The 25,882-nt window shown below is 40.6% G+C and overlaps 2 protein-coding genes across 13 annotated transcripts; one reads left to right on the top strand and one right to left on the bottom strand.

Annotated features, from left to right (window-relative positions):
• Positions 1–18,371: 18,371 nt before the first annotated feature.
• LOC148881055 (serine/arginine-rich splicing factor RS31-like) lies at positions 18,372–22,123 on the top strand. Of its 12 annotated transcripts, none has more exons than XM_088963296.1 (7): positions 18,375–18,494; positions 18,761–18,899; positions 19,764–20,193; positions 20,324–20,436; positions 20,584–20,819; positions 21,312–21,569; positions 21,692–22,123. In XM_088963296.1, the coding sequence occupies exons 3-7, from the start codon at positions 20,130–20,132 to the stop codon at positions 21,723–21,725; spliced, it is 705 nt and encodes a 234-aa protein (XP_088819422.1). In that variant the 5' UTR covers positions 18,375–18,494; positions 18,761–18,899; positions 19,764–20,129; the 3' UTR covers positions 21,726–22,123. The 12 variants fall into 12 exon arrangements, with proteins under 12 accessions (XP_088819419.1, XP_088819417.1, XP_088819420.1 ...); XM_088963299.1 differs by having other exon boundaries at positions 18,379–18,494; positions 21,695–22,123; XM_088963300.1 differs by having other exon boundaries at positions 18,385–18,510; positions 21,695–22,123.
• A 969-nt stretch (positions 22,124–23,092) lies between these two features.
• LOC148881054 (calcium-binding protein KIC-like) lies at positions 23,093–24,586 on the bottom strand. Its single transcript, XM_088977872.1, has 2 exons — positions 24,502–24,586; positions 23,093–23,511 (listed from the first exon to the last, which is right to left on the bottom strand). The coding sequence occupies exons 1-2, from the start codon at positions 24,584–24,586 to the stop codon at positions 23,093–23,095; spliced, it is 504 nt and encodes a 167-aa protein (XP_088833998.1).
• Positions 24,587–25,882: the final 1,296 nt, after the last annotated feature.

Below are 25,882 nucleotides of genomic sequence, written 5' to 3'. Positions count from 1 at the left end.
TCACCTTTCCAGTTGAAATCTTCCTTAACAAAACACGTTCTAATCCTCTACTAATTTAATTTGATCCAATACTACATATATCTCACCATAAGACTAAACACGTCATGATTATGTATGAGACGTGTAGGAAACTTGGAACGTGATTGTTTTGGCAGGTGATCCGGAGTGTCAGCGCTCGGCTGAACCCTCAGGTAGCGACGAAAGATGTACGATATGCTTTGAATGTTGGCCTCCATCCCAAAGCACCAAGTACCAAATATGTTATTGTTGTTATCAAACTTTGCAAGTGTTGCTGAGTTCCGAATCTTCTAAAGTTGCAATCGTACGTAATAGTGGACCAATCACAATGCAGCATGTCAGTACCATCTCCTCTCCTGCAGGGGATTCTGGTTCACAAACAAGTGACAAGTGGCAACCCCACCACAACCAGGAGCCAGGGGGCCACCAAACCAAAAGGAAAGGCTCCCATTCCAATTCCACCTTCATTTTGTCATCATGTCATGTGTATGAAAGCGTCCTGGGTTTGCACTTATTCGCAATGAAGTTGAAGGCCGCCATCACCGAGATAGGCTTCCATCAAGGCAGACCCCCGTGCCCACATCGTTCAAACAGCCTTTCTCGGCTCCCAACTCTATATTGCGAATACCTCTCTTGAAGAGAACCCAATGTCCCGACTGAAGCCGAACTGGTTCTGAATGACACACACTCTGGGGTCTGGAGTGTGGTGATGGTGGTAGGATTGGATGGACTCCATCGATCTGGATCTAATTAGCCAAATGGCTGCTCAAGTAGCGTGCCCGGCCAAGGCCAAAATGGCGTTACCTGAATGGTGAATGGCTTTGTCCTTCATGTAGAAGCTTCCTCATCAAGTACAAGTACACAAGGAGAAGGGGACACAACGATACTGCTGTGATCATCACTGATGATCAGATCAGTGTGTTCTGGCACGCTACTTAGCGTTCTGTCAAGTAAATTAAAACCGGCCTTTACGAGACACAGCTTTTATATCGTTCTTCCTAGCTAGCTGCGCTGGCATGCATGGATCCATCTCAATTAGTCATCTATCGATACCACCATGAACACGACTTAAGAAGAAGTTTCAGTATGACGACGATCCCATTCCAATGCCCAACTTCCCCGGCCCCTACATCTGTACGCAGTATTTCAGATTTTCAGTTGCCTTGCCTATTCCTTGGATTAATTTGATGTATAAAATGTACTTACCCACTCCCCTCAACAATGGAAGCTGCCGTTTTTGCAAGAAAAACTCCAAATAAATCAAATATTACATGACTTCACCATTAAGTTATAATGAATTTATATTTGATGTTTCCAACAATTGTACTTGTAAAACTTGTGTAAGGGGGTATCGAGGAAATGAGCTCATTTTTATAATCCTTAAATGCGCGACGTTCACGTCCGGTCATGGTTTTTGAACGGTCGTTGATTCGGACGGTTCAACCATTCAGCCCAGAAACCGTCCAAACAACCTATCTGTTCCTTTGTTAAAATCATTGACTTGGGTCATCTTAGACCCCAACAATAATTTTTTTGCCATTAGCTTTCTCTCGTAGGTTTGCCTTAACGCTAACCTAACCTCTAACGTTCCAACCTCAACTTAACCGGCTGTCCCCCAAAACTTATTTTTTTCAAACCTGACCAACCATATATGGTTGAACCCTACCAACTGGATCCACCTACAAGAGTTCGGCTGGGCTATACATCTACATGTTACAACGCAGGCTGCACTTCCATCCGCAAAAAATAAAAGAAAAGCTTTAAGTTTATTCATGGTTTTTGAACTGCTATTGAATCGGACAGTTAGATCGTTTGGCCTGAGAATCGTCAAGACAACAGGTTCCATTTTATCTCGAACCCAGTTCTTAGCCAAAAATAACCTTTGAATCAGTCAATGACTTGTCAACATTCAACGATTTTTGACTATTTTTTATTTTAATTATTTTTTTTTATTTTTATATCAAAATGAGCCATTCATTTGAATCGGACGATTGAATTGTCAACTTGAAAACCATGGTTAGAATAGACCAAATCGGACCGAACAGTCACATCGGAAAAAACATCCATTTTCCCCAGAACCGTTATTTTGCCGAAAAAACATTGATTTGATCAACAAACCGTTGACCCAAGCATTTGAACTGACCAACAGTTTTGTTTTTTTTTATTTTTTATTTTTTATTATTTTTTTGTTAGAACGGGCCATTCGTTCGATTCAAATGGTCTGACCGTTCGACCTAGACCAGACCCTTGACCGATCAGGGTTCGATTCGAATGGTCGGGTTGTTCGACCCGGGAACTGGACCCTTGACTTATTCAAATGAATGGCCCATTTTAGACCCCTGAACGGGTCAAGGGTCCGACCGTTCGAATCGAACAAATGACTCGTTCTGACAAAAGAAATAAAAAGATAAAAAACGACCAAAACCATTGGGTGGTTCGAACGGTTCGAATGCTTGGGTCAGCGGTTTGTTGACCAAATCAACGTTTTTTGGCAAAATAATAGTTTGGGGGTAAAATGGATGGTTTTTCTAGTCTGGTCCAGTTTGTTCTGGCCACTAGTTTTTGAGTCGACGGTTTGACTGTCTAATTCAAACAAATGACCCATTTTGACATAAAAATTAAAAAAATTAAAATAAAAAATGGCCAAAAATTATTGAACAGGTCGACAGGTCGTTGACTGATTCAAAGGTTTTTGGCTAGGAACCAGGTTTGAGATAAAAAAAAAATGGTAGTGGATGATTCTCGGGCCAAACGGTCTGACCGTCCGATTCAAAAGCAATTCAAAAATCATGAATAAACTTAAAGCTTTTCTTTTTATTTTTTAGGTTAAAAAATGGAAAAAAAAATATGTAACGGAAGTTAACACTCCCCTCTTTACTTTTTTTTTTTTGTACGTCACATGAACCATCTACGTGTTATAACGTGGATGGAAGTGCAACCTACATTGTAACATGTAGATGTGTAACCCAGCCGAACTCCACCTACAACCTCTTAAACTTTTAAGAGTATGGAGTTAGAAGTTATAGCAATTTAGGCAAATACTCATATAGATGTAGGAGTATCATGACTTAGAGGACAGGTCTACCAATATGACTCAAGTTAAATAATCAAAACTCTAATCTAACCCTACACCAAAATAAACCTGACCCTAACCCAACCCTATTGGGTCAAGGCAGATTTACACTGGGTCGTCTGTCCCCTAGGGACAGAAAAAAATTCTGTCCCAGCCAATAAGAACTGAACACACCACCCTCTCCCTCTTTTGTTTGAAAGTGACGAAGTCCATACCTAACGGCGGTCTGGACTCCAAAAAAGCTATCAAATTCAATTAACCCGCTTTTTTTCATTCCCTCTTTGTTCTCTTCTCCTCGCTAGTCCCTCCACACTGCCTCTTCACCCTCATCGACACACAATGAATCTCTACCGTCGTCGGAGACACCTCTTCAATCCAATCCGTTGCAACTTTTTCATATTCCCTCTCTTCATTTATCCTCCCTCAACCGTCGGAGACAACAAGGTTCCTTCATTATTCTATGTCATCGGAGAGGTTTCTACTTCATTGTTTGATGGCGGAAATACTTTGATTTATCTAATGTTGTATCTGAATCCTGTATCCGCCTTTAAGATAACAACATCCCTTATGTTGGGTGTGGGTCCAGCCCATATGAGGGGCCCACCCCACCTTTTGGTGCTCCCAAAAAGTAGTCATATTGTGGAAGCAAAAAAGGCTCCCACCTTTTTTATTTGGTGTGTTTCTATTTTGGTAACCATCGAAGTGAAAAAAGAGAGAAGAAAAACAAAGAAAAGAATTGGGGTTTTTTTTGGGTTTTGAGTTTTGTGAAGAAGAGGAAATAGTTGGTTTCTGTTCCATTCAAGGTCAAGTTTGGATGTATTTCTAAGTCCGTTTTTGATGTGATTAAGTGTTGTTCAAGGAGTTAAGAATCTCACTCCAGTTCAAATTGGTTTTCTTCCTTTCTTTTCAATTTCATATTTACATCAACTCACCAATCCAAACCTTTGTTTTTTATTAAGTCCACCTTACATTTGGTGATATTAATATTGTACTTGTGAAAAAAAGATTATTTCCTTGATGTGTGTAAATCTCTAGTTGCAACTAGAGAGGATTGTTGTATTCATTAATTTCTGAATTAGTTGAAGACTTTAACGGACCATAGGTTTTGTAGTTTTTCTCCAATTTTGGGGTTTTTCATGTAAAAATTCTGTTGTGCTATTGTGTGGTGGCTACTATTTGTATTTTCTGTTACTTGACTGAACAACCCATTTAACACACAAACTTAGGGGAAAGTTTCTTGCTATCTTGGGATTGCTTTTCACACTCACTTCTACTACTATATTGTATCTTCCCCAACACCTTACAATGTCCTTGAGCCTTTTTATCTAGGCACATTGCATCTAGGATGGCTGATTAACTTTACCACTTGGAACAATTATAGTGTTATGCTAAGAAGCAAGCACTTGGGGAAGTAAATCCAGAGCTTCTTTAACACTCAGGTCAACCCAGCTATGTGGAAAATCAATGGCGACATGGTGTTAAAGAGGAAACAGAACTATGAGGAAGCAACAGAGGAGAATGCTTGGAGGCTCCTTGTAGAGGCCTCCCTCTCTGAAGGGAGGTTCTAGGAGGTGATGACTCTGATTTTTGAAGCCATTGCTTTCAATGTCGATGCAAATGGAAACGCAACTCAAAGCATTGGAGAGAAAGCAGATGATGGAAATCAAGGAACCAACACTACGATTGATGGTGTGCGATATGACTACTCCCTGATGGAGAATGATCTGGCTTCCAATCGAGCAGCGAGTTAGGTGAATCTGCAAGACAATGGATCAGAGAACTCGGGGTGGCTAACCGAGCGAGGTCGCTCTGATGCTTAAGTTAGTATATTGTGGTGTGAGCTGAAAGCTTTGAGAGCTAGAGAGCTAGAGAGTTGAAAAATCATGTGTACCTTGTGTCATTGGGTTGGTGCCTTTATATAGTTGAGCTCTCGCAGGTTTTGCGGATCGGTTCCGGGATCTTCGTCTTGAGGGGAACCATTTCTACTTTAATTGGGGAGTAACGTATCAATTAATAAAGATTATCGATTCCGCCCGATCCGGGCGGAGAGAAGATTAGGCCTGCCGTTATGCGGCGTGATTTTGTGAGGTTCGGAGTCTACTAGAGAAACTTCTGGAGTCGTTACATTGCGGTTCGGGTCGATAGCCCTGAGCTGATACTTCGGTTCTTTAGTGTCGAACTAGATTGAATGCCGAGGTGCCCGATGTCGAGGTGATTTTGTGCCGAGGTGATCGAACACCCGAGCTCAAACATTACGAACTAGGCTTGCTAGGCTGAGTTGTCATTCCTTAGTCAGGTCGTGTCCACATGTCCCTTCCTCGCTAGGTTGCACCAAATCACCCTTCATCAATTGCCCCCCACTCCTCGTGCCAGGGGTCCCAACCCGGTGCGAGGAGTTCATGGATGATCTAGGTGGATTTGGCACGGGGTCTGACAATCTGAAGAGCAAACCGTTGGTCGGGCCTGTTCAATCGTCTGGCTCAACCACGAAATGACCCAGATCGCATCTTGGGTAGGCGCGGACGTCACGTTGTTTATAGACTCTACGGACGTCAAAGAGCGTGCTCAACCAATTTCGTCCTCGGGTGTCGTGCAACTGGTTTTCATGAGAGTTGTTGGATCGAGCAGGTCTCATCCGTTGATCGCCATGCGGTGAGCTATAAATAGGGGGCCAAGGGGACCCTCTTCTTCGCCAAAAATCTTGTGATTGAGCTCTCCCGAGGTCGCATGGGAGTCCTTCAGCTCGCAACTTCTTCCCTTGTGTTCCGAGGTCGTTTTCATCTTTTTCGGTGAGTTTGTCTTTTCTTCCCTAGTTTGTTCTCCTTTCCTGTTCCTATTTCAATATGTCTAGTGCTAGCATAGATAGACTTCTTAGTGGCTCTAGTGGGCTTGAGGGTGTTGAGGTGCAGTCCTCGGCTCCCGCCGGCGAGGTCAGCTCCTCGTTATGTTGTGGCCTCTAAGGTACTCTGGGCAAATTCTGTGCAAAACTGAGAAGTTTTCATGGCTGAAATGACAATTTTGGGAAGCTAGTGTGAAGTCCAGCTGAGAGAGGGGGTGTTTTTGTGAAAACTGAAAGCATGAGGGTGCTTCCTACCTGCTAAACCCAGTTTGGCGCCCCTCCTACTGTATTAGCATGCTCCCCACGCCTTAGCAAACCCTAGGACGCCTTTTAACCCATTCTTTTCACTCTTAACAAACCCTAGCCGCCCCTAACTGCTAAATCCTCACCTTCCATCCCTTCTAATCTCCACCATCCATTCTAGGGCACTCTCTTTTTACCATTCTAACCCTAGGAGCCACTTAACTTATAATCTTCACCATTCATCCTTTAGCCATTAAATCTCAGCCTTACATAATATTGGATGTTTTCTCCTTTTCTTCTCAGCCTTAGGATCACCCTAGAACCATCCTAACTCTTCATTCTAAACTCTACGACACCCATATTTTTGCTAAAACCCAACTGCCACCCCCCTCATTCTCTCTAATCCCAGTTGTATCCACCCTTCTCTATAAAAAGGACCCAGGGATCTTGAGAAAGGGTTGGATTCTGCCCCCAGTTAAGACGAAAGACTGACCTTGAGAAGTTAAAGGTAGAGAAAGAGGAGGACGCCCATGCAAGAGGAGGGGTTCCTACTTGCAGTTCGCCAACACCACTACTGCCACCTCAAGAATTGGATCCCAACCACTTTTACTTTATTTTAGTTTTAATTTCTATTCTTTCAATTCCAGTTTCGTTATTTCCTTTCTGCAATTGATTTTCATTCTATTTGATCTTCGTTTTCTTTTCTGTGGATTTGCAATTCGGCCAAGTAAGACGAAAGGCCTAGCTTGAGAAGTTCGAGGGTCAAATGAGAGATCCGGAGACTACTACCTCTGATCGGCTTATAGATTTTTATTTTGTTTCTTTTGTTTATTTATTTATGTTACTACATGTTTAACTTTCAATATTGATTGAATTATATGTTGTCCTTAGTTTAATTAATTAATTTTTATATTTTTGCACTTCCTTCTTGTGTTTTCTTGTCTGGATTTGAGTGTATATAATTTTTTCCATCGCTTCCCTGTTGATATGACCCATTCTCATCCCTTTATTGCGTTAGTAGTTGTTTGAGAGTTAGAAAAATTATAAATATTTAAACTGGTGTTCTGAAGTGTTTAACGACATGCTTCTGAACACACCAAGTTTTTGGCGAATTATAAATTTAAATTTTGAATTAAAAAGAAAAAAAAGAGAAAAAAATTTTAAATTTAGGAATTTAAATTTCAAAATCTGAATTTGAATTTAAATTTTTAATTAAAAAGATTTAAAAAATCAAATTTGAGTTTAAATTTCAGAATTTAAATTTCAAGATCTAAATTTGAAATTAAAATTCAAAATTTAAATTAAAAAAAAAAAAAAAAGGGGGTTAAAATAAAATGAATTCAATGGCTGGAGTTTGTGGAATGAGAAATTACTTCCAACCTGAACCACAAATTGATTGGAACCACGTGTCTCGACAATTGGACAAGATTAATGGAATGGCCCAAAGACTTGACGAAGTCCTTGCACGTCGTCAACAAAGTGGCCCATACCCAACCTTGTCATCCTATCCATCATGTTCCATATGTACAAGCCCGACCCATCATGTCAGCCAATGCCCTACGGCGGGCCCATGTCAACTAGTCCGTCCAAACCAAATACATGTGGCCAACAGATTTTGTCCAACCCAAGGCTAACCCATTCTCTACTCCATATAACCTTGGGTGGGAAAATCAACCCAATTTCAATTATAGGAACCAAGTCCAAGAAAACCCCCTGCCAGATATGCACTCTCAGTGGTCTGAATCATAGACCCAATGGGAGTACAATGATTACCATGGGACTCAACCGGCTCAACCATGTCAAACCTATACACAATCCCAATACAACCTATCTAACTCCATGGCCCCCCAATTTCAGAGGACACAAATGCAAAGTTAATTCCAACAGATGCATCCTAGGAACCAATCAGCCTAACCTTATCATGCTTACCCACAACCTCCTCAAGCACGTATAGTAGATGACCAATTCATGCAGCTTCAGTAGCTGATCCTAAATCAGCAGTAGTCCACTGATAGATTAGAGATCCAAATAGGATAGCTAGCCGAACCCAAGGTGAGAAGAGAAGTAGGAAAAATACAGAATCAACCGGTTGCAACTCCTAGAAATCAGCCATTGGGTTTTCCTCCACAACAAATTCAGCTACCTCCTAAGAACCCTCAATGTAAAAATACCAAGGCCATTACAACCTTAAGGAGCGGGAGGATTTTAGAGGACCCGTGTGAGAAAAAGAGGGTTAATGAAAAGGAGCAGGAATACCTTAAGTTGGGGGGGAGAAGAAGAAGTAAAGGAAACTTTAGAAGAAGAGCCTATAGTAAACCAACCCGTAGTTCCCTTTTCAACTGCACTCATAGTTGGGCCACTGCTAAAGAACAAAGAAACTCACAATGAGGAGAGGCAGGAAGTCCATATTAACATCCCTCCCCTCAATGCGATCCAACATGTCCTGGCCTATGCCAAGTTCTTGAAAGAACTATGTATTCAAATGATGGAGCCACAATCGACCCCACAAAAATTGATGCTCTCGGTAGATGTTAGTGCAGCTCTCCTAAATCAACTCTCCCAGAATATGAAAGACCTTAGTGCTCCTCTCATAAGCTGTGTCATCACTGGAATCACCTTTGATCGGGCACTAGTGGATTTTAGGGCTAGTATAACCCTACTTCCATCCATTTATGATTGGTTCAGGATCGGCGAGTTAAAATCAACCCTGATAATTCTACAACTCACTGATTGATCAGTCAACACTTCTTGAAGTGTTATTAAGGATGTCATGGTCAAGGTAGAGGGTTGTCACTTCCCATTGGATTTTATCCTAGACATGACCCCAATCGAGGAACTAAACCATATCTCGATAATCTTAAGATGTCCGTTTCTAGCAACGACCAATACAAATATCAACTGAAAATCGGGAGAAATGAACACTTCATTAGGGAAACAGAAAGTCTAGTTAAACATTTGTAGTGCCCCTAAGTATCCAAACCTAGGGGAAGATGAGTTCAAGGTAGATATAGTGGATAACTTTTTAAATGACCTGTTTACCCCTTGGTAGTGCCCCTAAGTATTCAAAACAAGACAGCATTACCCCTAAAGCCCAATACCGATCTATACAGAGTTTAAAAATGCTAAAATCAGGATGCTCGATTAATTCTGTTAGGGATGATCTTGAGATGGAAAGGATCTATATACTCAGTGTAATTTTAAGGCTGCATTGCTAAGGGACTAGCAATGGTTAAGTTGGGGGTGTGATAACCTTGCATTTTGATGCCTTAAGGGCATCAATTCAGGGGTATTTTTGGCCCTAGAGTAGTCAAATTGTGCCATTTCCCAATTAATTTCAATGTTGTGGCCTCTAAGGGTCTCTATGCAAAACAGGGAGGTTTTCATGGCTAAAATGACAATTTTGGGAAGCTGGTGTGGAGTCCAGCTGAGAGGGGGTGTTTTTGTGAAAAACTAAAACCAGGAGGGCACCTCCTAACTGCTAAACCCAGTTTGGTGCCCCTCCTACTGTATTAGCATGCTCCCCATGCCTTAGCAAACCCTAGGGCGCCTTTTAACCCATTCTTTTCACTCTTAACAAACCCTAGCCGCCCCTAATTGCTAAGTCCTCACATTCCATCCCTTCTAATCTCCACCATCCATTCTAGGGCACTCTCTTTTTACCATTCTAACCCTAGGAGCCACCTAACTTATAATCTTCACCATTCATCCTTTAGCCATTAAATCTCAGCCTTACATAATATTGGGTGCTTTCTCCTTTTCTTCTCAGCCTTATGATCACCCTAGAACCATCCTAACCCTTCATTCTAAACCCTACGTCACCCATATTTTTGCTAAAACCTAGTGGCCACTCCCTCTTTCTATCTAATCCCAGTTGTATCCACCCTTCTCTATAAAAAGGACCCAAGGGCTCCTGAGAAAGGGTTGGATTCTGCCCCCAGGTAAGACGGAAGGCTGATCTTGAGAAGTTCAAGGGTAGAGGAAGAGGAGAACGCCCAGGCAAGAGGAGGGATTCCTGCTTGCAATTCGCCTAAGCCACTACTGCCACTTCTGGATTCGGATCCCAACCACATTTACTTTATTTTAGTTTTAATTTATGTTCTTTCAATTCTAGTTTTGTTATTTCCTTTCTGCAACTTATTTTCATTCTGTTTGATCTTCATTTTCTTTTCTACAGATTTGCAATTTGGCCAAGTAAGACAGAAGGCCTAGCTCGAGAAGTTTGAGGGTCAAAGGAGAGATCCGAAGATTGCTAACTCTGATCGGATTACAGATTTTTATTTTGTTTTATTTATTTATTTATTTTTATATTTATTTATGTTTCTACATGTTTAACTTTTACTACTGATCGAATTCTATATTGTCCTCAATTTAATTAATTAATTTTTATATTTTTTCACTTCCTTCTTGTGTTTTCTTGTTCGGATTTGAGTGCATATTAATTTTTCCATCGCTCCCTTGTGGATATGACTCATTCTCATCCTTTACTATGTTAATAGTTGTTTGAGAGTATAAATGTTTAAACTAGTGTTCCGAAGTGTTTAATGACACGCTTCTGGACACACCAGCGACTTGCTTCTTCGGCGCGACTTGCTCCTCCTGGGAGACTTACTTCTTTGTGTGGTATTGCTCGCATTGGCTTCTTCCTCGGTTCTTTTCCTTTTCCCGTTCTGGTCAGACTTTGTTCCCACTACCACCTCTAACTTGATGAACCTGTGAGCTACGTCAAGAAATGCATCCATGGTAGTTGGTGGGCATAACTCAAGTTCCCACTTCATCTTGCGATGCTTCACTCCTTTCTTCATTGCGATAAGTTGTACAGTGGGATCCAGGTTCGGGATCTACAAATGCTCAATGTTGAATCTCCTAATGTATTCTCTTAGTGTTTCATTTGGCTTTTGGATGACATTGAATAGGAAAGTTGCTAATTTGGAGTGTCTCTTAGTTGTGGAGAATTAGTTGATAAAAAGTTTGAAGAACTGATCCCAATTTTTTATGGAACCAAGAGTCAATATGGAGTACCAGAGCCAGTCTTCTTCTTTTAGTGTTGTAGGGAATGCTATATACATGTTGGCATCGTTAGCTCCATGGAAGAGCATAAGGGCCTAGAAGCTATTCGCATGCTCCACTGGGTCTGTCTTTCCTCTGTAGGACTCCAGGGTTAGGGCCTGGAAGTTCTTTGGCCTTGGGGCTTTAAGGATTTCAGGGGCTAGTGGGGTTTCTCGTGTCAGGCAGGCTGGTTCAGAGAGGGAAACCATCTTACTAGTAGCAACATTGTTTTCCCCATGTTGGGCTTCACTACTTGCGCGGGCGAGCTGAATCTTCCTTCCAGCACGGTGCATGCGCTTCTTGTGCTTCTTCTTAGTACCTTCGGTCGAGTTGGCGACATCAGTTCCAGAAAGAACCTCATTTCGGCTTTCTGCTGGGACTTGATCATTTTGAGATGTACCGTTGGCATGGTCTTGGACATCACCTTTGTTAGGGACCTGAACCTGGCTACGTATCCGTGGGCGAAGTGGGTCCTCACGGTTCAGGTCATTGTTCTAAGGAGGCACCTGTTGACTGTTCTTGGGTACATCCTGGTTGTTGTGTGGCACTTGTTAGTTGTTCCGCGGCATTTGTTGTTGTTCCGCAGCACCTGTTGGAGGGGGACCTGAGGGTTCCACAGTTGCTGATACTGCTGTTGTTGTCCAATAACGAAGACAAATATGTTCTCCCAAGACCTTAGTTGTTCAATCATGATTTACACACATCGTACTAGGTCGTTGAATTGTTGTACGTCGACTGCCGTGAGGGCTGTTGCAGGGTCAACAGCCGGAGAAGGCACATTCATGTTGCCTTGAGCTTCGATCGGTGGTAAGGGAACGTTGATTTGGCTTATCACGACAGTGGGGATTTGGCCATTGACATTGTTATTAGTAGAAGGATTGTTGGAAGATGCCATTGATGAGTTTTTGGGAAAAAATGAAAGAAGGGAACTCTAGCTTTTTGTTGCATTTCCCACAGATGGCGACAATTGATGATGTGCAATCTCGTAGTGCGAAGCTACACGGCCAAGCTGGAAAGAGCTGTAAAGAAAGAAGGATTAGAGTGTCTAGGTAGGTTTTACCTAGGAGAACACTTCGATGCTTAAGTCAGAATAGGGATTTCATGAGAATGGTGATTACAAGTCTTTTTGGTGGATTTGGGGTCCTTTTATAGTTATCCGAGGTTTAGGTGCCATTAGACAATGTCCCTGAGTCTTTAGCGGAGCTGTTTTTGCAGTTTAAGGCGTGTCGATGTGTCAGTTGCTAGATTTGCATGGTGGTTACAAGTCACCCGCGGGTCTTGTGGTGCACGGTTCAATGAGTTGTTCCTACAGTCACGGTAATGGTGCCTGTGGGGGCGTGGTGCATAGAGCGGTTTAGGCGAGCTCATGTTGGTGGAGGCCCGAGCTCGCCCCCAACTCGGATGCCTACCTGATGTTGGGTGTCATGTGTTGACTTGTCGAGATGTCCTGCTGACTTGGACGTTGTGTTGACGACAGCGTCCACGTGCCTTAAGTTGAGTGGGGTGACCAAAATGCCCCTCATCAACTTCCAATGTAACAATTGTTTTTTTTTTTCAAAACAAAATCAATCATGTTGTCGAACATCCCTTAATTAGTAAATTTGATTTCACTACATTGCAAATATAACTCGTCAAATTAGTGATGGCACTTTGGCGAATTGCCATGTCAGAAAATCGTGAGGTTGCTACATTGATGTATTTACATGTGATTAAAGTGTATAACCTGTTTTATACGAATGGGATTTGGTCCTCACAAAATCGTATTCACACTTTTTCAGCAATGTATCGAGAATATCTCTATTGAATAAAAAGATATAAGGGTCTGTTTGGTTCATAATTGGAATTGGAATCAAAATTGGAATAATCTATTTCCATAGTCTGTTTTGTTTAGACAAGATTCGGAATGAAAATTGAAATCAGCTGAAATGAGATTTCATTCCCAAAAGAGGGTAAGGAATGGCCATTCCCTCAAATGGGGGAATGCCATTCCACCAGGAATGAAAATGGGATTCTGATCCCATCCAAACAAATAGTTAGAATTAGAATGGACCATTCCGATCCCGACTCCAAACCCCTATTCCTCCAAACCAAATGAGCACCAAGTATGGAGATGTTCCCAATGCAAATCTGAAGAAGTTTGTGAAAATGTATGAGCACAATTTTGTGAAAAAGTCTGTGAAAATGTATGAGCACAATTTTGTGAGGACTGAATCTGCCCTTGTCTTATACACCACAATGCAATCAATAAGCCTACCCACAAGGCACTACAGCCATAGAACATCTGAATTATAACTCACACATGGGGAGAATAATAGGGGTGCAACTTGTGCAGGCCCAGCTCGAGTCCAAACTAGCCCAACCTGAAATTTTACATTGGCTAGGCTTGGATTTTCGGTTCTTGGGCTAATCTCAGGCCCAAGAAGTCTTTTTTTTTGGGGGGGCCTGACCCGAGCCTATACCTTAGGTAGCCTGGCCCAACTATACAGATTCATACATACAATTGTATATATATGTAAGTTTTTTCATAAATACAAATACATACACACACACACATATATGTATGTATGTGAAACTATGTGTATATGTGTATGTATATATATATATATATATATATATATATATATATATATATACCTATACCTTAGGTAGCCTGGCCCAACTATACAGATTCATACATACAATTGTATATATATGTAAGTTTTTTCATAAATACAAATACATACACACATATATGTATGTATGTGAAACTATGTGTATATGTGTATATATATATATATATATATATATATATGGAAAAGATATGATATCTAAAAAACAATTGACTAATAAAGTGAAATTATAAACGTGATAGAAAATAAGGTGTTATTTATCAAAATTCATGGGTGAGTTTTGATTGGTCAAAACTCTTTCCATACCATATCTTTCCCGCATTATAGATTTACATACCACTATATATATATACATTATACAAAATGGGGCATAAGAGGAGGAGACGTGTGGAGTTTGCGGCTTGTTACCATTAAAAATTTAATTAATTATAATGATGCCATTCAATAAAACAAAAAAGCAATGATAATTTGTCCCCTCATTTTCCTCTTTCATGCAAAAGATCTAACTATTTACAATGATGCCACTAAACTTCTACATCTTTCATATTTGCCAAAAATTGTCTTTCTCTCTCATTTTATTTCTTTGGTTTGATTGAACCTGGCCAGTTAAACCGCTTGAACCATTACCCATTCAAGATTTTGGGTCCAGTTTGAGTAAAAGCCAGAGGAAGATAAAAATCGTTAACTTGGTCAAAACCATCCAACCCGAATGATTGGATTGTTGACCCGTTTGACCTAGTAACCGGGTCACAAGTTGCACAGTAATGTGTATGCAAACTTCGAGAGGTTGTAACTTTGCACTCTAATGTCTGATTAAGATGTTTTATATTATTTTGGGTAACTTTTCGAGACCTATGCATCCCAAGGAGCCATAGGTTCGTTGCCATGCTATTTTTGCCAAAAAATCTTTTTTTGGACTCAAATTTCAACTTTAATATTTTTCACAAATAAAAAATTTAAAACCAAATGAAAAAAATGTTTAGGATTGTCAACAAGTTGGGTTTGGATGAACCCAACTAACAGAACCATTCAAACCATCACCCGATCAAGATTTTGAGTTTGGTTTGAGTAACTCGGAGGTAAAAATCGTTGACTTAGTAAAAAATCGTTCGACCCGAATGGTTGGACCATTGATTTGTTTGACTCGATGACCGGGTCATGGGTTACACACTAAATATGTATGTAAACTTTAAAATTTTAATACTTTTTTACAAATAAAAAAATGAAAACCGAATCAAGATTATGGGCCCGATTTGAGTAAAACCCAGTGGGATAAAAAATCGTTGACTTGGTCAAAACTGTCAAACCCAGATGGTTGGAGAATTGCCCCATTGAATCTAGTGACCAGGTCATGGGTTGCACATTAATTGTGTATGTAGACTTTAGAAGGCCATCACTTTGCACTTCGATGTCCGATTGAGGTGATTTTCTTTTATTTTGGGTAACTATTTTCGCCAAAACCCCTTTTTCCCTCATATTGTAATTTTTAATGTTTTTTACAAATAAAAAATTAAAACTGAATTAAAAAATATTTAGGGTTGCCAATGGGTTGGGTTTAATTGAACTCAAACGTTCGAATTGCTTGAACCATCACCCAATCAAGATTCCAAGTCTTGTTTGAATAAAACCCTAAGGAGGTAAGAAAACCATTGACTTCGTAAAAAATGTCTGACTCAAATGGTTAGACTGTTGACTTATTTGACCCGATGAGCGGGTCATGGGTTGCACACTAAATGTGTATGCAAAGTTCAAGAGGCTATATCTTTGCGATCCAATGTTCGATTGAGGTGATTCTCTTTTATTTTGGGTAATTTTTCGAGATCTATGTGTCCCAAGGAGCCATAGGCATCTTGCCCTGCTATTTTCACAAAAAAGACCCTTTTATGACCTTAAAATACAATTTTTATATTTTTTTTACAAATAAAAAATTTTTCATTTAAATTAATACATATATGTTGGAAGGGTTAGGATCCATCATATGGATGGTCGAACCATGATAGATGGCTGAGAGAAATTTCAAAAATTTCTTAATCCTTTTGTAAATTGAATTCCCTATGTTTTGAAAAACTACATTTTTTATGATCAATCTTGCATTGAATCGGACCACATTTGAAACCAAACAAAGGGGGGGATTTATACCTGATACGGATACCACAAATCCAAATCCCGAGGTGGAAGTTCACGTCCAAATCAGTCCTAAAACTAGCCTCCACTGAAAATGGCATAGTGTATAGGTGAAGCTGATTTAACAACACGGTTTCAACAAAACTAAGATCCAACTACTTGGATTGATTTGAGGATGATGAGCTTGATATTCCCTAATTTTTTCTTGAAAAAATCAAAGTAAAACTAATCTAAATTAGTCTGAGATAGTTGATGTCGAATTGGGAAAAAACTAGGAGACAAAAGGGTGTAGAGAGAACCCGAAACTACAAAAATATGAAATTGTCTTGGACTGGTCCACCCCCTTCTCTTTTATAATTTCTTATGGAGCTATCTCCTAATCTAATTGGGAGATAATCCAGATCTAAATCAGATCTGGACTCTAATTAGATATGTACATTATTTTCTTATAAGATTAGGTGCTCCATACCTAATTCACCCCATGGCAAGTTGTCATGTGACAGCTTAGTTAGTCCATATTAATTATGGACCTTAGGTGTCATTTGATTGCACTTTTCAAAGGTCTGAATCTGAGAATGCTACTTTTTAGATCTCACCCCTTGTTTGGTTTTACCTCTAAAATTAGTCTGGATCTTATTTTCATATCTGAAAATAATAGATCTTAGGCCGACTCTTAACGTGCTCAAACATGTTTCAAAGCTGGTGCATAGTCCAAAATATCCTTACAATAATTTTAGAAATGATGTGAGTTACCCCTGATAACCCCAAGCCCAGAAAACCTAAATATTCGACCTCTCTCTCTCTCTCGGTCTACCCTTTTTTGGCTTTCCTTATCCTTGAGATCCCTCATTACTCACGTGTGCTACTACCCTTTTTTGCGTGCCATGGCTAATCCTTCATGGTGTCAATGACATCACTTTTCCGCGCTAGGCGTCTCACCACTTCCACTTGGTGGCCCGTAAGGTCTTTTGCTATCGAGAGGTTTGCATACCTCCAAGCGAACGTGGTCCTTGCTGTGGGCTCGACCCACGTCTCTTCTGACCCATCATCACAAGCGGGCTCGTAGGTTATGAGTTCATCGCACACCTTAGCTGATGTAGCTTTATTGCGCACATAGGTGGGCTTGTGACCTTTGGATGGGTCCAAATGTGGTTTCTTTTGGTTCGGGCACTGGCTAGATTCGGTGAATTGCAAGTTCATCACGGTATTGCGGTATCTGCTACCAGTTCATCGTAGTGTGGGAGTTGGTTGCGGGTTGCTCACATGTGTTTATATGGTGTTAACCATGGTGTTTAGGCGTCCCCTAAGGGTCTAAGTGAGTAGTATGCACCTACACAGCCACCTGCATCCTACAAAAAAAAAATTGAATTTTCATAAGTCATTGAACAAAATAATTATGGAATAACAATTTTTTTCTTACCTAAGGCTTTGCGCACACCTAGAACCGTTTTCCTTGGCTGCTAGGCTTTTTTGATGTGAACACTCGGCATAGCTGAATGCCATAGGGACGCATCATTGCTTCGTCTTTCCATAAGAAAAAGTTGCATCGTTTATCGGGGGCAAACTACAACAAATACATGTTATTAAACATAGACTATGTTAGAAAAACTACAACAATTACTTAACGTATAACCTACATACATAGTAGCGGCACCCATAGAACTGTCGGCTAGGCATGCCATCGAACAAATGACAGTCAATGGCTACATCTATTTGAATTCGAAATCCTATTGCCGTTCTCCTCTCTCCTCCCCTACACCACATTGGCAGTGGCGTAGTGCATTAGGGTCACCGCTGTTATCCTTCCCCACACGGTGAGTTTCAAAACCCTTTTGGGGTCACCAATGGTGGTGCTGATGCTGCAAATTAAAACAGGTTTCAAAGCCCTCCATGGGATTGACTTTCTGTAAGAGGACGTCGGTGATTGATAGCCTATTCTACCAAAAGTTCACTGCACCAACGATGTCGATGCTGACAATCAACGTTGATGACTAGCAACTGATGCTGGTGAGCCTTAGTTCTAGTGTTGGAAATTATGAAAAAAAGTATCAATCACGTAATATTACATACAAATGGGACCCGCCCGATGATCAAATAACGATGTAGAGAAAGAGTTGGACAATTGCTACACATTTGGGGTACCGCGTGTCATTAGGCCAAATCATAGGAGTAATTTAAGTGATTTACCCAAGAAAAACCGCATGAATGATACTATCATTATCAAATTACAAGCAGAAGCACACGTATGAGCCCATTTATTCAACCCAGGATCGGATGGTTGAAATGTTGCGTATCAGATGATAACTTTGAATATAGATTCCTAATTAATGCTCCGATCTTGACGGTCACGAGAAAAAGTAGCGTAAAGTTGGCGTCAAAGGTGGGACCTGGTTGGCTGTTACTATTTAAGGCCAAATCTTCCGCGCTTGCTCTCTCCACTCTTTCTCCCGTAAGGGGGTATTGTTTCGGTTGGAGAATCAGAGGTAGTTTCTCGAGGGTTTCGTTTTGCTTCGGTTGGAGAATCAAAGATACCTTGTTGAGGGTTTGTTACCCCCTACGTATATTCATCTGCCTTTCTTCCTTTTACTATGCTTCATGATCAAATGAGATTAAGCAAATATGATTTTGTCATTCAACGGGATGATTCTTACTTGTTAGGGGTTTTCATTGGGGTTAGGGTCTCTGTTCTCTGGGCTCGAGTCTACTTTTATTGTTATTTTTTTTTCTTTTGTTTCTTTCATTCTAGGATCTTTCGCTACGGTTTTTCCCCCATAATGCTCTGTTATCGTTGTTTCTTCTGCACTGTAGATTTACCCGGGGTGCTTTTGGGAGACTACGAGTATGAGGCCGGTTTTCTGTGGTAATTTTGAATACGAAACTCGTCAATCTGACTTAGAACGACTGTTCTCTAAATATGGAAGGGTGGAGCGCATTGACATGAAATCTGGTAAGTGTTATCTTGTTTTCTCTGTTGGATGGTTGTTCTCGTCATTGGGTTCCTCTGAATAGTTAGCTTCATGGTAAGATGAATTACCTTTGAATAATAATCATTGAATGGTTCTTAAATTTGGTTGGTGAGATTCACATGAGCTGTTTCAATTCTGAATGAATGTTCAATTTCATTTATAGAAACCTGATGTTATGCATTTTCTCTTTTCTATTTGTGCGTGCTATTCGGTTGCAGTTTTGAGCTTCAAAATTGCCTAGACGTTATTGATCTCCTTATTGTATGCACTCTCATTAGAGTGCAAGGTGCTGACTTCATAAGAAGCGTGATGTTTTCAACAAATTTTCGCTAGACCCCAGTATGCTTAGCAGTTAGCAGTATCTGGTTCTGAGTTTCCCTAGTTTTAAGTACTGACCAAGGCTTTAGCTGAGAACCCAGGCACATGCATTGACCACGTTGAGTCAGTTGGATTAAGTTTATTTTGGTGTCCTGCAATGTTTCCTTTTGCAACTTTCGGCCTGATCTTTGAAATTTTCGTTTCAACGGTTGCTTGGAGCCTTGGCTTTGAGAAGTTCAAAGGAATTTGTGCGTTTCTGTTGCCCTTTCCTTTATTAGGGTAAAAGGTTAGGTTTCCATTAGCGGCCTTGCTACGTTTATGATGCTGTCAAGAGTTGTTTTGTTTCCGCACATCAGTCTGTTGGATGTGGATATATGGCTATAAATTTAGCATGTATATCCTGTAACTGTTATGCTGAGGTTGGCCAAAATGTGAACAAAAAGGAAAGAAGAAAGAGAAAATAACAGAATGATATTGTAGTTTCTTTGGGAAAAAATACCCATATTTAAATGTTTGTTTTGACGCAGGAACTACTACTAAGGGACCCGAGCTCATATCTGGGCTCACCAACTTCCGTGCAAAAAACCTTCCAGCCTGACTGCTCATCAGCTCCTTCCACCCACAAATGGCATCCTTGCATTTTCATCTGTCACTCATCCCCCACACTGCCCAAAGTTGGCATTTTACAAGAATGGTCATAGAGGGATCAGTCAATCAGTCATGCTATTCCTACTCCTATCAATGATCATGGGGGGATGAATCAAATCAGTCATGCCATGCCTACTAGTGCTTAACACTTGGCTGTCTGAATGGTGAAGCATGCTCAGCAATGTCTTCTGACTTCTGACACTTCGGAAGTAAAATTTATTGCCATCATCATGATTTAGTTCATCATGCAAGGTCTCCTCTCCTCATTATTGACAACCTTATGTGCATCAGGCCCTCACTTATTTGCAGGTGTTGTATTCTTCTGTTCTTACCAGGGAAATGAGATCCTGATTGGCTTATCATAGTGAAGGCCCAGTGAAAATGATATCCAAAAGTTATCCTTGCCACTATTCCTACTGATTTCCTTGTTTGGCTGCAGGTTTTGCTTTTGTTTACTTTGATGATGAGCGTGATGCCAAAGATGCCATTCGGCGAATTGATGACACACCATTTGGTTACAGTAGACGCAGGCTCTCAGTGGAGTGGGCAAGGGTATGCATTCTTAGCGTGTGTTTCATGTACTAGGAAGAAAACATTGTTATTATTTGTGGGCTTTATTGTGACTTATTGCTTTTGAATAAGCTTGGCAAAAAAGGGTCAATCTGTAATCACTTGTTTCTTAACTTTTATTCTCTTCAGCAAGGTGACCGTGGCTTGCGACGCAGAGATGGTTCTAGGGCAATGGTGAATCAGGGGCCTACCAAAACTCTTTTTGTCATCAATTTTGATCCAATTCGCACAAGGATTCGTGATATTGAGAGGCACTTTGAACCTTATGGAAAGGTTCTACACGTGCGGATTAGGAGGAACTTTGCCTTCGTGCAGTTTGAAACACAAGAAGATGCTACAAAAGCTCTGGAGTGCACACACATGAGGTTGGTAAATTTCTGTTTCTTCTGATGCTTGTAGTTGCATTTGTACTTTCACAAGGGAGTTTCATAAACCTGATTGTTGAACCTGAAAACAATTACAGGTGAAAGCTTTTTTCATCTGTAGGAGGCAATATTTACTGACCTATTGAACCTGCAAGCTGTCAGAGTCGTAGATATGGTGGTTAAAGAAGATGGTCCTTGTATTTTCCTGGTCAAAACCCTCAAAACTGGAATATGAAGAGGCCACCGGTTCACTGGTTCAAACGTTATTGTCAACAGTGATTTGAAAATATTACACTTTTAAGTCACCTGTCCTTTTCAATTATAGAAAAAATATTAATTTTCTTTTTCCCTTTTTGTGTGTGCGGGCTGGTGGTTTTGCCATTCACTAGCAAAGAAATTGTTTGTTTAGGACATGGATATTATTCATTTGACATATTGTTTGCTGGTCTAGATATGTCATATAATCTCTAAGGGCTTTCCAAAATTTTGCAGCAAGATTCTGGACAGGGTGGTATCCGTTGAGTATGCCCTGAGGGATGATGATGAGCGAGTTGAGAGGCGTGATAGCCCCAGAAGAGGTGGTGGTTATGGGAGGCGTGGTGATAGCCCATATGGCCGTTCAGTTAGTCCAGTGCATCGCAGAGGTAGACCAAGTCCTGATTATGGGCGGGCTCGCAGCCCAGTGTATGATAGGTACAATGGTTCAGAATATGACCGAGACAGGAGTCCAGATTATGGTAGATATCCAAGGTATGTTGCTGTTTATATGCTTAAAAATAAACCATGTGCATGTCATGAGAAATTGCTTATGTAAGTAATGCATCTTGGTTCTATTGGTTGATTGATTTTTCCTTCTCTTTTTCACTCTCTAGCAGCAGGTCTCCTCCCCGAAGGTCAAGGACTTGAATGGAAAACGGAAGATGGAAGTTTGGGGGAGTGGGGCTTGTAGAGTGTATGTTGGTGGCTGGAAAATTCTTTCAATATAGGTTGAATTAGTTGCTTACTTGCTTTCATGGGTGGGGGTAGTCTCTTTTCTTTTGGCCATGTAAAAACCTAACGTGGGTAGAAGCCTCGTCCGGCACTAGAAATGGAGGTTGTAGTCGCTGTATTAGCTGGCTGAAGAATTGTGTTTTCTGATTTTTAACTTATCCGGTCAAATTGCCTGTCTGGGTGTGTGTACCACGGTGTAGCCTAAGGTTATGTTTAGTGTTTGTGGTTCTGGAATGGTTTTCTAGTTGGATTCAAATTCCAAATTATTCTCGTTTTATTCTTTAAGAGGATATGAAGTGCATGCTATTCATTTATATATTCATGTAGTAGAGGGTGCCATTAACTGCTCAATTATGAGATTGTTCCCGGGAGCTAGCTGTCTTCGCTAGTTGAAGCGAAGCTGCTGCTTACTAGCGATCGGTTGGATGATTTCTTGTATTTGGATTTTTATTCCTACTCCCCGTTATTGTACACAACCATTTGTTTCATACTTAATTTGGAATTAAGCAGAGAAATTTGATAGAAGTTCAAAAGAAAATACCCCAGTATAGAGAGTGGGAGAGTCGATACAATATTGTTTTCACTTTTTGTCAAGGGAACTTGGTTTTCTATTTTTGGTGGCCAATTTGAAACTCCAAGGCATAAGATATACTTCTGTGTTAACGATCAAAGAGGGTGGGGGGGAACAGGGTCTACTTCTATTGTAGTTCTCTCACTAGGCTTAAAATTTCAATTTGTAGATCTATAGGTTCTTTGAGCGGTAACCTTTCTTTTAAACAATGAAGATTGTTCTTTTAATATTATGATTGATTGATGATTGATATTTGATACATTTTCAATAATCATCTACAGTACCATTAGAAGTGATCTGTTCCAAGTTGAGAGATTTAGAAGAATTTAGGGGCAGACAAAAAAATGGATTGGGGTGGAAGTGCCCATTAAGGGCTAGAGCCTTAATGCTTGCAAATGACTTACTGATAATACAAGTAAGATGTTGATTTTTTTATTATTATTATTATGAATTGAGTCATATTTGATTGGGTCCAAGAAGGCAGCAATGCAATGTCTTAGATGGGTGGTTGGGTGCATCATGAGTTAATGAACCATAATCATTGAACTTGCGACGTGAGGCTCAGAGCCTCAGAGTATGACATGGTTCGTCAACGCTGATACAGGCAGGGAGAGAGAGAGAGAGAGAGAGGAAAGACAGAATACAGTATAATAACATAGCATGAATGATTAAACACTAGCTAATCTTTCTCCAAATTGTCGAACGGAACAGATTAAACTGACTTGTGTAACTCTCGTTCGAGCGCCTTCTGAAGCCATGTTTCTGCATCTTGCATCATCCCAGGGCTGAGTCTCACCATCAAGATGCAAAACTCGGTTTCGTTGAGTGCACCGTCTCCATCCAGGTCACCTTCCTTCACCATCGCTTCCGAGTCCTTTAGGGTCATCCCTTCCATACCCAGAAGGGCGGAATTCCTCTGAAGGCTTTCCGATGTTATTAAGCCAGTCGCAGGATCTGCTAGAAGCCGGAATCCAGCACAGAGTTCGGCCACAAAGGAATCTACGTCAAGCTTCTCGGCCATGATCGGTAAGAGGTCCTGGTACTCGGTCGTCGGGACTGAAGTTGGGATCCGGCCATTTGCCATACTTTCTGGGCAAGACTGACTGTTAACGACGTGCTCGCCTGCTAATGCTATAACGATAACGAAAAATGTTAGTTATGTGAGTGTGAATGTCACGGTATGGACTATGGAGAGTATTATGTATGGACACAAGGAAAAAGGTAGAGGTAGCCTCGCATTTATTATCATTTTGCGATCGTGGTCATGGGGACGCTATGGTCTTTTTACAAGCGGAGGTGTGGGAAAATCTACCAAAGAAATAGAAAAAAAAAAAAAAAAAGTCGGATTTCGGAAGTGTTTTGACCGCTCGAATTGGGGAGTCTGGAACATTTTTCTTCTCCTAAGTCCTCTGATCTCTACTCAAATCCAAAAATCGTACTGCTTCGTCCTCGTCCACACATGGTTTCATACAGAGGTTGGGATTCTCATATCGGGGGGTGGTCCTATAACCTTAACTCCAAATGGACGGCTTTGATTAATGGCTCAGTAAGCCATGTTGTACTGAGGACTTAAAGTCTGATATTTCTTTTAGAGCTTTTTTCTAATAATTTATTTATTTGTTTGATGTTTAAATGCTGTAAGCTGCAAGAGATTTCTAGGAAGGTGTGTTTTGATGGGTTGCTTAGTTTGTCCGACGTTTGGCTTCTGCGAAGCTTCCTCGAGTCTCCCCTTCGAATCTTTTTTTGGATTGTTCTCCCTGTTCTTGGATTAGGGTCGTCCTGTTGAAATACATAATAATTATCTGCGTTGAAATAGAATTGAGCTTTTCTAAAACAAAAACCGATATCGATTTCTTTGTATTTAGTAATAGCAACAATGGTGGAGGGGCTTAATAGCTTATATATATATATATATAAGGAACCGCGAAAAGCATTAAATATACATAATCAGTCTTATAGTAGCAAAAAAGGAGAGCAAATGTTTGATGTGTGCTTGAATAGAGCAATTTTAGCATCTGAAAGGAGAGTTGCTTTTGTGACGTTTGATTCAGCAGGTATCTGAGACCTCTAACGATCGCCCATATCTCAGCTACTGTTGGGGAAGAGGCCAGGCATGGTTGCCTTTCTGCAAAAGAGCAATTAAGAGTGTAAGATACGAAGAATAGCCCTTTAGTGGCTTCCTTGGTGCACGGATCCCATGATCCATTTATAATATTATGTCTTCTGCGTATTGTCCAGAATAGAGAGATCCAAGAGAGACTCTTGAACTGGAACTTGCTGGTTATTTGGACTCGAAAACTGTAGTTTGTTGTATGAATTGTCTCGTCTGAGAACAGCTGATGGGACTGGGTTCTCATTGTTGAAGATTGTGGCATTTCTACTTCCTTCCCACTGTAGTTACTCCACCAAGTTAGAACATCGCTGGATCTTGGAAGGCTTCAGGGTTAAAGCCGACTTGGGCTTGTAACCAGACTGCTTTTGTGAACGAGCATTGGAGAAAGAGATGGGTTTGAGTTTCTACTTGGTCTCCACAGAAGGGACATTGGACTTCATTGCTTCTGATGGCGCTCCATGTGTTCGATTTAGTTTTGATTGAATTATGTAGGAATTTCCACATAAATAGTTGACATCGAAACGGAGCTTTGTTAGACCAGATCTTCATCCATTTGATTTCAGTTGAATCTGTTGGGAAGAAATTAAGTTTATCCACAAACTATTTCTCTCCAAAAAATAAAAACTTGTAGATATTCAGCTATCACAATTCCAAACAAGATATCAACAAAAACAATCATAAGCCAAACAAAGAGAGACACACACGATATTTAACGTGAAAAACCCCTCCAATGTGAAGGGTAAAAACCACGGGACCAAGGAGACCCAACCAAAAATCTCCACTAATAACTTGAGGTAACAATTACAGCAACTCAAACACCACAATATGCTCACAAACTTGGAGCAAATACAAATTCTCAAACATACAAACGAGAATACCAAAAGCGGTGAAAATAACAGTTAGAAAAACTCACAAACGTGACTAATGTTCAGGCCACAACATGGAGACCTTCACTACTCCAAATCAGATATCCACCGTTCCGATCATAGGTCTATGAGTTTCGAACAATCTCACCAAATTTCAGCCAAATCGAACCACAAATGACCCTTGATCAGAATAATTGATGAAGACTGCCGCGAAATATTTTCTTTTCCCGAACAATTACGAGTTGCTTCTGTTCGACCTCAAATAACTGGAGATTCAGAACTCCGATCAAAGATCCGACCGTTCATAATGAAGAAAAATGAGTTATCCACTTACTTTCCAAATTTCTGCTCGATCGGACGGTGGATCAGAAAGTTCCGGCCGTTTGATGAACTCTGCACACTGAGAAATCTGCACAGTATTTCGATTTCTCTCTTTTCCTCTCTCTCTTCAACACGCCGCGCGCAAAAGAAAATCTAACCCTAGTTTTTTTTTTTTAAAAAAACAGTTGGCTGAAGGAGAGTG

The sequence above is a fragment of the Nelumbo lutea genome, chromosome 1 (genome assembly GCF_056320005.1).
Source record: "Nelumbo lutea isolate HS-2025 chromosome 1, American lotus-T2T, whole genome shotgun sequence".
In the NCBI taxonomy this organism is placed as follows: Eukaryota; Viridiplantae; Streptophyta; class Magnoliopsida; order Proteales; family Nelumbonaceae; genus Nelumbo; species Nelumbo lutea.
Note: the sequence above shows the minus strand (reverse complement) of the source record. Positions and strands in the feature narration are given on the sequence as shown.

Bases quoted from the DNA above. Each gene is read 5' to 3' on its own strand.
- LOC148881055 (XM_088963289.1), top strand. From the start codon at position 18,541: ATGCTTCATGATCAAATGAGATTAAGCAAATATGATTTTGTCATTCAA. The intron at 18,625-18,760 runs GTTAGGGTCTCT...TCTGCACTGTAG, and splicing joins TGTTAGGGGTTTTCATTGGG to ATTTACCCGGGGTGCTTTTG. The intron at 20,820-21,311 runs GTTGGTAAATTT...AAAATTTTGCAG, and splicing joins CTGGAGTGCACACACATGAG to CAAGATTCTGGACAGGGTGG.
- LOC148881054 (XM_088977872.1), bottom strand. From the start codon at position 24,586: ATGGATCATGGGATCCGTGCACCAAGGAAGCCACTAAAGGGCTATTCT. The intron at 23,512-24,501 runs GCAACCATGCCT...TTATCGTTATAG, and splicing joins AATTGCTCTTTTGCAGAAAG to CATTAGCAGGCGAGCACGTC.